The sequence below is a fragment of the Schistocerca nitens genome, chromosome 5 (assembly GCF_023898315.1).
Source record: "Schistocerca nitens isolate TAMUIC-IGC-003100 chromosome 5, iqSchNite1.1, whole genome shotgun sequence".
Lineage (NCBI taxonomy): Eukaryota > Metazoa > Arthropoda > Insecta > Orthoptera > Acrididae > Schistocerca > Schistocerca nitens.
Window position 1 is genome coordinate 132,229,381 of NC_064618.1, and position 12,898 is coordinate 132,242,278.

General features: G+C 35.4%; 1 protein-coding gene across 1 annotated transcript; it reads right to left on the bottom strand.

Annotated features, from left to right (window-relative positions):
- Positions 1 to 604: 604 nt before the first annotated feature.
- Positions 605 to 4,255, bottom strand: LOC126259382 (adhesive plaque matrix protein 2-like). The gene is made up of 4 exons (XM_049956132.1): positions 3,874 to 4,255; positions 3,657 to 3,797; positions 3,416 to 3,544; positions 605 to 2,423 (listed from the first exon to the last, which is right to left on the bottom strand). The coding sequence occupies exons 1-4, from the start codon at positions 3,917 to 3,919 to the stop codon at positions 2,359 to 2,361; spliced, it is 381 nt and encodes a 126-aa protein (XP_049812089.1). The 5' UTR covers positions 3,920 to 4,255; the 3' UTR covers positions 605 to 2,358.
- Between the last annotated feature and the right edge of the window lie 8,643 nt (positions 4,256 to 12,898).

Below are 12,898 nucleotides of genomic sequence, written 5' to 3' on the forward strand. Positions count from 1 at the left end.
CAATGCCTTAATAAAGTAAACTTCCAACTACTTGTAGCATTAGAGGAAGCAGCTTTCAATATATGTTGGGTAACAATCAGGAGAGCTAGGAGTCATGTTCTAACATTTCTTGGAGTTCTAACAGAAAATTTAGTACAAGGGAATAAATATTAATTGCAAACACAGCTGTTCTCTAAGAGTGTTTCAACAGTTAATTATGGAAGAAGCCTTATTTTCTTACTCATGATCATTATTTCAATTAAGGATGAGTATCTAATGAAAAACAAGACTCTAAATAACTCCTGACACATTCTAAAAAGAACAACAGAAGGGAAAGACACGAGTTTGTTGCAAGAAGAACATGCAATCTTAAAAAGAATAAAAATGAGTTGTAGTTATCAGAAACAGATAGTAACTGTACCACACTAAATGAAACCCTAGTAAATTTTCTTGATGAGCAGACAGATAACAAGCTGACATAGAATCAGTTCACTAGTAAGCTAACCATTCAGATTTCTAAGCTATGCGCTACATATATATCATTGTGTTGTTCTGCTGGCAAAAACGCAATAATATTGTCACTTCCTGTTGTTCTGTAGGATTATCCTTTGGAATAAAGCAGATATCAGCATTAAAGTATGTATTCTGGAAAATCAAGCAACCTCTTGCAGAGGCCTCTACATAGTTTTTGCTCCCTGGCATATTTACTACTCACTGATATCTATGGCTCACAATAAAATTTCAATTTCAGAAGTACAATTGTAGCTACCACAGCAATACAATTTCCATATATATTTTACTTACTATTCTGAGAGAAGCTATGAGACAAGAATATTTAACACGCTACCTGCAAACACAGGACATAAGTGCATCTTACTTGCTGGTTATCTGGTAACATAAATTAATTCATTGGTAACACAACCATTAACAATGCTCACTGCAAATTAGGTAGTTATCGGAAAATAAGTTCCGCTGTAGTAGCAACTAAAAAACATAATTAGGAATAAAGATGATTTTAATAAAGCACTGGTTTTTCTATGAACTGCAGAAATTTCAATTCATATCCATGTTTAGCATAAAATGAGCTACAATCAGTTATGATTAATGATGAGTAATTGTTTGATATTCTTCCGTTACAGTTCATTACAGCTATTTTATTCTTCCAATGTATAGCTTGAATCATCAGGCATACCTTATCATGCCCCTTTAGAGAAAGTAGAGGATAAATGAATCAATTCACAATAGTTACTCTTGATATACTATAATATTATACAGTTCTCAATTACTTTCTTCTTCTTTCTCATCATTTTTGTTTATTTCAAGATGTGAGTAAATAGCTCTTAAAAGACCCCAGTGAAGTACGTGAATACAACAGACACAAAAAATATTTAAAAAATTCAAACTTATTTGAGGAATACAGATCTCCTGTTTGCAACACATTTCTTTACTAAGTAAGGAATATGCTGCTGTTTTATGTGCTAGTTCATACATATTCATTTTCTTTTCATGTATGTGTTTTTCAAATATGGCTTTGTACGTTCTGTAAAAATAGAGGGTAATGAGAGAGCTCCACTTTATTTATTAGATACTTTAATGTTCCAAGTGCTGACATACAATTTTGATGCAAAAATTTACTCCCAGAATCTATTTGTTATTATTTTAAAATAAAACCAACAACATAAAATATCAAACTCGCTTAATTTACAGTCGTTTGATACACTTTTATGTATGTTTAAAATTATATGATATGATTTCAGTGCAAATAATATCATCATAAATGCAAAATTGCAGTGATGGTACCTACAGACACTTAAATGCATATAACATTAATGAATATTCAAAGCAGGCCATACCACCTCACTATCATTATGCACGATAATGCTCTGAATACCACCAATCTACCTGCTTTAGAGTTCACAGTACTGTTACTATGTTTATGGAATACATACTATGTATTTATGTTACAGGCATCATTCTTTTAACTTAAAAAAAAGTCTTACAGGATGGTAAGGTCAATGGAATGTCTTTTTAAAGAACGTAGGTAGTTACAAAAGAAACAGCTGTGTATAATATGAAGGCAACAGATGGATGCACATGTTTTTATGTTGCACATATTGTTTAACATTAATCTCTATCTTGAAGGACCTAATAAAATCCTTTAAGATGACAGCCTATTAATCACACAGTTTGTTGTCAAATACAATTACTCCTTCCTTGTTTTTGTGGCATGCATGAATTTTTCTATTGTGTAATGACCAATTGTTGCATTGTGTAGCAGGATTTAGAGTTCCAGCAATAAGCAGAAACTTGTAAATATACTATATCCACTTTGGATACTTCTCAGTACTATGAAATGTCAGATTTTGCCCACAATCACTCTCAGATTACAATACACTCATGTGGGAAAGAGTATCGGCCTGTTGATGTTCCTGGTATTGGACAAGCTGAAAAGCAAATTGTTACAATTTAATGATCAACTGGTGATAAGAATAAGGATTGATATGGAGGAATAGCAACAATATTAATAGGCAAATGTGCTGAAGTAACTGTGTCAAAGTATTTTATATGCTAATTTTCAGCAAAATATTGAACAAAAATAAAACATAAGCAAAAAACTAACTTTTCTGATGAATTTGCTGTGGATACTTGGTACAACATGATTACAAAGTAGAAATACATTTTTGTCACTGGTTCACCAATGATGGTACAGCCTAATATTAATGAAATAGTAATTATTCTGGGATATGATCATGGCCATAATTTAGAATAGCATTGTGCAAAATGGAGTAGTAGTCATCTCATAGATTAGAGATGCTAGACTAAAAATTTTATCTGAAATATGTTAACACATACCAGTAAGTCTTATCTCAGATTTACTTGTCCCATATCACATTGTATCTACGTACAGAAAAAATGAAGGGGGGTAAATATATAAATTAAAGCTTTCTAAATTTTTCAGTATTAGTATTCCTGTGCAAACCTAGGCATATAGTGGAAGTGTTTCTTCATGAAACATATCTTTTCCAAACCTTGTCCCTTCTGCAAGTATAATACTAAAAGAAAATAGGTAGTCAGGTTTCTACTGAATTTAGTTTTACTGACGCTTGCTTTCTTTGCTAGGCTTCTGAGTTTTCATGACACTAGGTACTTAAATTTGCAAGCTTAGCAATTAAAGATGCAGGATGAACGAATGTTTGTCAACAATGACATTGTTTTTAGAAACTTAAACCGGTGCAATTGAAATTACATCTATTTAGATAATTCTATTATATAAACGTTTACAATGAATCAAGTTTCAGGGCTCAGTAATAAAATTTTAATTCATACAACTTTTTAAGTAACATCCTAGTATCTCATTCTAATTAAGTTGTGCAAAAGGAAAATAAACGGTGCAATATTAGTGATATTAAATGATTGCAGAATGATAATACATTACCATTTTGACAGCGGTTGCCATAGAAACCTGTCCCTTCGCAACGACAGCGATACCCAGGCTCAAATGATATTTGACTGCATGAACCTCCATTCTCGCATGGGTTCACCTGACAGGGGTCATCACCACGTCCTGTCCAGGAAAATAAAGCTACCCTAAGACTCTACACCGTTGTGAAAACTGCATTTACACAAATAAAATGCGGCAAAATTGATATATGTGAATCACAAATGTCCCGCTTTACCTTTCAGAGCCTTCCTACATTCTTCCCTTGAAGAATATCTGTATTCCGAGTAACATCCGACCCCACACAAGCATGTACCCTCCTGAATGCGGCAGCCTTGTCGGGTCTGATTACTTTCGCACATAAAGACAAACTGAAATTCTGTCAAACGAAAATGTATTTAATCATGAGTAGGCTTAATTGTTACTTTTCGTGTGACCCATACGACTCAACTTACCAAACACTAGAAGTATGTATAATAAGACAGTCCTCGCTTTTAACATTTCTGCTGTAAAAGATGGAAGTCGTTTTATATGAATTCTCTTGAAAATAAGCGGGCACTACAACTGAAGCAGGGGGTCATTGCTCTAGGAGACTAAAGTTCACGGAATGATAAACCCCTTTCTGATAACTTTATATAGTAGCCCCGCAGTCGTAGCCTCTACATTAAGGGGGTCAATAGTGTCTTTTCAGGTCATCTTACCAGCAAGAATATTAAATGATTTAGATTTACTACTCCCGTTTGCCTTGGTGTAGCATTTACTGCCATGAGTATCATGGAAATTCAGTTTATGTAGATGATGCCGTGATTGCTCTCCGTTGTCAGGATAAAGACAAAAAGAAAGAAATTTTATATTATAGGTAGCTTATAGGATCTATGATGGAACGGCTACTGTCCATTCTGTGATAAAGTACACTGTTAACGATGCTAGATAAACACGACAACTTCCGCATATACGCGTGATACCGGTACCGGTCGCGGTAGAATTTACGGCAACCTTTTTCTTCTACAGCTCTCTTTTTTAAGCCTTTCCAGCTGTAATTATGACATGGCAGAAACAATTATTTTACCTCGTTTAGTAACACCATGTACAAAAAAGTATTGTATCTCATACATACATTTCGCTATCGTACAGATATAGCAATCCATTACTTCGTTTGGGGCTGTGAACTAGTCACTCTTTTCATATTTACGCACATTGGTCTACTTTCTTTCCGTCTCTGAATCGGCAGATACATTTTTATTGCTTTTGACCTTTACAAAAATGCACAGTATTGTAAGCGCATTGTTATTATTACGTGAATTCATGGGTAACTAATACGTTTTCCTCTGTACACTCCCAACGTCTTGCATCAACACTAATGGAACAGTCACAGTCGTACTTCCGTTTATAACTTACACACGTGAGCTGATTAAATCCAAACAATATAAATTGTCAAAGATGAATAAATAATAGTTCGCAGCTCGTGGTCGTGCGGTCGCGTTCTCGCTTCCCGCGCCCGGGTTCGATTCCCGGCGGGTTCAGGGATTTTCTCTGCCTCATGATGACTGGATGTTGTGTGATGTCCTTAGGTTAGTTAGGTTTGAGTAGTTCTAAGCTCTACGGTACTGATGACCATTGATGTTAAGTCCCATAGTGCTCAGAGCCAATAAATAATAAATACAAACAATAAAATAGGCTACATTTGTTTTCTGTAGCCATGTGTAGTTCTTCCCAGTTTCACCACGAAAAAGTAAACGTAATTGACTCAGTGTAACAGTATTACACCACGTCACTCTTGAATTGTAAACAAAATATGTGTTCTACGACAAAACAAAATGCTCCGTGAGACACCTGTGGAACCAGTTGAGCACAACACTTTGCCATGTCGCTGAATAGACGACGAAAAGTATTTCACTTTCAAAAATTCGGTTGCTACGAGAGGAATGTATTGCAATACAACTACAGTGCCATTAACAAAGGCGTGTAGACACACAACAATGGATGACGTTCGACGAAATTGTTTTCCTTCAAAGAACTGTGATAAGAGTTTTAATCCGTATAAAAATATATACGCACAAGTTTTATAAAACATTAGCTGTACCAGCTCTTACTTGATTTGATTTGATTTATTTCGTGTTCCATAGGACCAACTGTGTTGGATTCACAAGGACGTGAAACGAGTCAGTTTTTGCTAATAGAACCTGATAATCTTATAGCATATACAGAAATTTGAGTACATAATTATATAGAAATTTATACAGTAAATTCTTTGGGCAGCAATACGGGAAAAGAAAATACATATTTTTTTAGAATCATTAAAGCACTACACAGAAAACAGATACAGAGCTCAAGTTAAATAACATTCTTAGTGGCATTATGTCAACTTGTATTATATAATATTAAAATTTTACAATTTATTTAGTTAAAAATTCATCTAGACTGTAAAAAGCTTTTTCTAACAGAAATATTTTTAGTAATTCCTTAAACTTGCTCTTGTTATGAATGTCTGTCTTTATTTCAGGAAGAAGAGCATTGAAGAGTTTTGCTCCAGTGTAGTGGACACCCTTTTGCACCAAGCTCAAATTTCTGTGCTCGCTGTGTATGTCATTCTTCCTCCTTGTGTTATGCTCATGATAATTACTGTTTGGTTGAAATATCTCTATATTTTTGCAAACAAAACACACGAGAAAAAAAATATATTGGCATGTAGTTGTGTATATTTTAAGTTTTCGAAAGCTATTTCTACACGAGTCTCTTGGGCGCAATCCACATATAATTCTTAAAGCTCGCTTCTGTGCAATAAACACTTTCCTTGCTAATGGCTGGTTGCCCCAAAAAATAATACCATACTCAATGAGAGAATGAAAATAGCCATAGTATGCCACTTTGGCAGTGTTAGGTTCAACACATGTAGTGACAACCCGTAAAGCATAGATAGCAGAGCTAAGTCTCTTACAGAGATCAATAATATGTAAAGACCAGTTCAGTTTCTTGTCAATGTGCACTCCAAGAAATTTTGTTGTTTCCATTCATTGTATTGGTTGATTACCACATGTCACGCTTATCTCTCTCTCTTTTTCTCTTTTTGTACAGAATTGAATAAAGCTGGTCTTACTGCAATTTAATGAGAGACCATTCACCTTGAACCAATTAACCACATCTGAGAGTATGTGATTAATGGGTTCCTCAAGATTGTTGTCTGTTCTAGTGCTCATACAAATTGTGGTATCATCAGCAAATATTGTAAATTTACGCGGCAGGCTTGTACATGATGGTAGATCATTCATAAAAATCAGGAATATAGTGGTCCAAGAATTGAGCCCTGAGGCACTCCACATGTAATGGAACTCCATTCAGAATCTGAGGAAGCGTCACATACTCCACCCGAGCTATTCAAGACAACTTTTTGTTTTCTGTCTTGGAGTAACGACTGTAGCCAATTGCCTGCAACACCACTTATTCCTACTAATTTTGCTTTTTGCACAAGAATCTGGTGATCAACACAGTCAAATGCTTTGGATAAATCACAGAAGACACCTAGTGCTAGCATTTTTTCATTAAGGGTTTCTAGGACTTCATTTGCAAGTGCATAGACTGCGTCTTCTGTTCAACGGCCCTTTTGAAAGCCAAATTGGCTCTTGCTGATCACTCCATTCTTCATGAGATGATCAGTAATTCTTACATGTATTAGTTTTTCTAGAATTTTGGAGAAAGCTGTCAGCAAAGAGATAGATCGATAGTTAGTTCAGCTTTATCGCCCTTTTTGTACAGGGGCTTCACAATGGCATACTTAAGTCTACTGGGAACAACACCTTTCTGAAGGGAAGCATTGAAAATATGACAGAGAATGTCCCTTATCCACACACTAGAATATTTCAATAAATTACTAAATATATTATCAACCCGCGCAGAGTTCTTACTTTTTAGAGACATGATTTTTTTAATTTCTTCTACAGTGACAGGATTAAGGTGCATTTCTGAAATTGTGTTTGAATATACTGCTTGACAAAGAGTTAGAGCTTCATCAACATTGGTCTTGCAACGAATCTGTTGAGTTACTGATAGGAAGTGTTTATTAAAAATCTCAGCCACCGATTTGGGGATATCTACTAGGGTACCTTCATATCTAATTTTATTTACATCTTCTTTGCTTGTTGTATGTCTTCCTGTTTCTTTTTTTACAGTGCTCCCAATTGTTTTTATTTTATTATTAGAATTATCTATTTTCTTCTCATAATAAAGGGTTTTTGATTTCCGTATTAGTTTCTTCAAAAGTTTACAGTAGCTATAATCTATAGTGTTCCCATTTTTCTACATCTTTACAGAATCTTATTGCAGCATAAGTTTCCCTTTTGGTTTTACATGACTGTTTTATACCTTTTGTAATCCAAGGCTTACTTACATAATTGGAAGCACTGTTTCTGACCCACTTCTTGGGAAATATTTCTTCAAAAAGAGCACAGAATTCATTTATAAAACAGTTAAATTTAGTATCAACATCATCATGGCTATATACTAAAGACCAATCCATTTGCTGCCATCTCTGGTTGAAAGGGCCTTTTGCCTTTTCATTCATTACTCTTATGAATTTCCATTGAGGAAATTCTTTTTTGAACAGATTAACATCATAAGAAGTGAAGCATTGCCAGCAACAAGACACCAAGAAACTTGAATACAGGCTCAATAAATGAGATTTCTAAGAAAAGGGGAAAGAAATGTGCAAGGGAAGATCAAAAAAGAAAGGAAGGTATAAGGAAAGATTTAGGAATGTATACCCTAAACAAAAATAGGAGAAAATGGAATGAACTTTTATACATTATTGGTGGAGAAAGATTCCCAGTAAAGGGTCTAAATTATAAATGCATTGGAAGAAGAAATACAGGAAGACCATTCAAGAGATGGGTACCGCAACAGGCAATTTGCCTAGTTAATGAAGTGAAGAAAAGGACAAAAATGTTGACGAAAAAATATTTTACTCAAATGATACATGCCATTGTGCTGGAACACCACAACTACGGTGTATTATATATACCGTATGCGATATAGGCAATAAAACATTTCTCATTATTTACACTCGTAGCCCATTCCGTTACACCACAGATTTCTTTCTCCATTAAATTCTCCCTCAGATGCTGCTGGAATGTTTTTTTTGCGACTGCCACTCCCAAACCATGGTTTTATGACATCACTAGATGAAACCATTGCAAAAACTAGGCACACACAACTAATTCTATTCACAATACCCTGTAGATATGACATGCCAAACGAAAACTGCAAAATCTACGAAATGAACAGTTACTTGCTGCAGAAGGCATCTTACATTGAACACATCAGAGTTTTAGATGTAAATAGCTTCCTCCAACAGAAAGACTTTGCGATGGATTTTTACGTGCGTGCATGCGATGCACCACTTGCGACGGATTATACGTTGCTGCTGCTGCAATGTAATTTTTTTTATAATTTTTGTTCACCTACCTCCTTACAGCGGAAGATCTTCGCACATAAACTCCTGACTGCAGCTACTTACGAGATCACAGAAAAGCAGTGTTGAGGAAACTGTAACCTCATAGCTACACGCCGAAGGCCGCTATAAGTAAAATTTGCTGAAAATTTTCTATGTACTTTAAAGAAATGATTCGGAAAGGGGATGTCACTCAGACTTTAAACATGAAGTTCAAATTTAAACCTTCAATAGATCTCTATTGCCGTTAAGCAAGATCATCAGCCCACATTTAAGAAAATTACTAAAGTTTCTGCTCACAGTTATCACCATACCTAAAACAGCCAGAACTTTTACCTTCCCAAATTCCAAAACCAATTACTTGTTACACAGTCAATGATTGGCCAATTTCTTCTGCACACGATATTCAGTGGTTGTCTTTAGTAAAAGTTTATGCTTGCCATAAAATACTCAGTAAGAATATACTCAGTACCGCCACGCTATATAATTCAAAGTTCACTCGCAATTTTCATCGGAACAAATTATCACAACACTCTAAAGTTTTCATAAACAGTTTCTGGTCACTACCAGATAGCATTAACACTGGACCATAACGCGGAAGTCATCCCAAGACTTCATCTTACACATAATGCGAAAAGTCACGTCCAGCATAACCGCCTCTAATCAATGCTAGCTCGCGACTCTCCTCTCACTCTCCCACACTCAAAACTATATCTCCTCGCTAGGCGGCCAACCATCTCGCTTCTCATTGGCTGTCAGCACTTACGACCAATGAGAACTCACTTCTAGGGCGCGGCTCGCGCCAAAATCTAGCAAGCACCAACCACTTCTCTAGGATCATTAACGTCATCAAATTAAGTAACACAAAACTCTCTAATTAAATAAACAAAACAAAATGAACTATAAGCTTTACTCTACATCTGGAAATTTATTATGTAGCCGTGAATGTTCTGGCTGTCTTATACATAAGCATACATACTTGGACATCCAACATTCACTAGTAGGGGAACCACTAGTGGATCCATTCCCACGTTACAGAGTTGGAACACTTGCCAGTTTCTGTAGAGAATTACATGAACGATTTTTAATAATGCCAAACATCCCACATACTCTCACACACGCATTCTCATTCACACACACCCTAACACACAATACACATATTTACTTAGAATTCTTGAAATTATTATTATAGAAAAGTCACAGAGGTTTTCTGAAACTAAAAACTTTCCAAATTTATATATGAACACTGAAAGTGTTATCAGATCATCGTACATAGTCACTGAAGGTGAACTATTACATCACTGTATTTATTTAAATTCTTGACTGTCGGAAAATTACGTTTTTTTATGGAATTTTATTAACTTCCAAAATACAACTATTTTTTATCTCAGACTTTGACATAATGTTTGTTTTCACAACAGAAGGTTGTACATCAAATATGACGTTCCTCAGGTTATTCCTTTATTAGTTATTAATATTTTTAGTTTCATATAGTGTAAGTGGCCTGCCAGCACTACTCCACTGGTTTCACATGCGCAGCTGCAACAGATGGTTGTGACGTCAGTCTGCAGGACACAACTCGTCCGTTACTGACCGTACAATATTCTACCGGCTTACATTGCAGCCCACATACATTCTGAAGTAAAGCTTTTAATACACAAAATGGGCGATCGCGCACTAGTTGTGACGCCACAATTTCACTAGGCATGGGCTTCACTTACATAAAAATGGGAAAAAGAAACTGTGTGTTAATCTGCTGAATACCATCAAAAGTCCACTGGTAACAAGTAGTGCCATAAAACGTGTTACACCAGGACATCAAACATATTTGTGGTCCAATGAAGCTAATTTGGTGGACAATCTCAGAAGAATGAGCAATACTGCAGCTGAACCAACAACAACACCAGGAGCTGAAGAGCCACCAGGAGCTGAAGAGCCAGCCAACAACAAAAGTGAATATGCAGGCAGGATCATCAAGGAAAACATCAGAAACAGTGTTAGAAAGGAAGAAGGTATCCACAGTGAGCACCAAATCACCACCAACATCCTGTGCAAAAATCTCGTCAAGTGCCACAAATCAGTCAGCCCATGACATCCAAGCGGAAACAGCAAAAAATGTGCAGCCACACTCCAAATCAGTACTACTGGAAACTGTGACAAGATCTTTAACATGAAAACGCAGACCTCCATCGTACAGCCAGGATTTTTTATGGGCAAGAACACCAGTAGCTCCCTGTTAGCAGCAAACTAAAGGAAAGCAGATGCAGAGCAAAATCTTCATGAACCAAAACTACAAGAAAACCCGGTGAGTGGTGTCAAAAATCATTCCATTGGAAAACAGTCACTATTATCCTTTAAAATATTACACCATAATGTGCAGTAAATGTTTAATAAGTTACTTGAAATAGATCTCTTCCTAAAAACAAATTAAAACTTAGATGATATCTGTATTAATGAACACTGGTTAACAGAAGACAAAATTTAAAAAAACGCCACTTGGCGAAGTTACTCTAGCTGATTATTCTTGTCGGAACAAGAGCAAGGGAGGTGGTACAGCAATCTATGTCAAAAAAATTTAAGCTACAAAAGCCTCACAAAGTACAATAATATGCAAATAGAAACAGACTTTGAATTCTCCTTAATTATCTTAACAGACTATAACCTATTGATACTGAATGTATATAGAGCCCCTGACAGGAACATTCAAACCTTCAATCACTCCCTCGAAGCACTACTCACAAAAATTCACTCACTAAACAAAAATCTATTAATAAGTGGAGATTTTAATATTGGCTTCCTCACACCTGAAGAAACAAAGATGAATTGTTGAATATTACAAATTCATTCAACCTATCCCCAACTGTAAACACACTAACCAGGATTACAAAAAATTCAAAAACATCTCTAGATCAGATTTTCATAAATGCAGACAAACTACACCACTCAATCGAAGTCATCAGCACAGGTTACAGTGAGTATGAAGCCCAAATAGTAATGGCGAATTTAAATTACAGAAGACAATATCCCACAAAAACTAAAATGCAAAGGCAATTTAATGATGATAATTTAAAGCTTTTTAACTAGCTTATCTGTTAAGGGGTGAAAACTGGGCAGAGGTCTATAGGCCTAAAGAAAATGATGTAAACTACATATTTAATTCCTTCCATGAAATATTTCTCTGCCATTTCAATACTGCATTTCCACTGAAACCCAGGAGAATTGGAAACAAACAGACAAACTCACGGGTAACAAAAGGTATAAGGATCTCCAGCCAAAAAAAGGGTGACTTAAAAAATCACATGAAACACCATGAAGTCGATGATCAGTTTAGGTCATATTGTAAGACCTATTTTGCAATCTACAGAAAAGTAATCCAACAAGCAAAAAAAAAATATGCAATGATAAATTTATAAAGGAATCTAACAATAAAATGAAAGGCTTGTGGACAGTTGTAAAAAATGAAACAAACAGTAAGCAGCATGTTATAAACAAAACATTAAAACTGAACCTAAATGATGAACTCACGTCAGATCCCCACAAAATAGTAAATGGTTTTAATCACAATTTTAGCAAAATAGCAGAAAACCTGATAAAGAAAAACTGCCACAGACCAAATGCTTAACAGCAAACACTAATGGAAACCATACCAGTACAAGCATCAATGTTTCTTCACAAAGTCTCCAATACTGATGTACTTACAGCTATAAAAGGACTAAAGAATAAGTACTCCAGTGGCAGTGACAACATTCCTGATTTAATTGCAAAGATTTGTGGAGAATCCATTGTAGAACCCCTAACACACATAATAAATGCATCCTTTACAAATGGTGTTGTCCCTGACCTACTAAAGACTTCTAAAATTACCCCACTTCACAAAAAGGGCCCTAAAATGATGTAGCCAATTACAGGCCCATAGCACAACTCAGCTCATTCTCAAAAATATTTGAAAAATTATTTTATACCAGATTGGAAGACTTTACTAATAAACTATCCTTATTAACAAAACACTAGCATGGTTTTAGAAAACAAGAGATGAC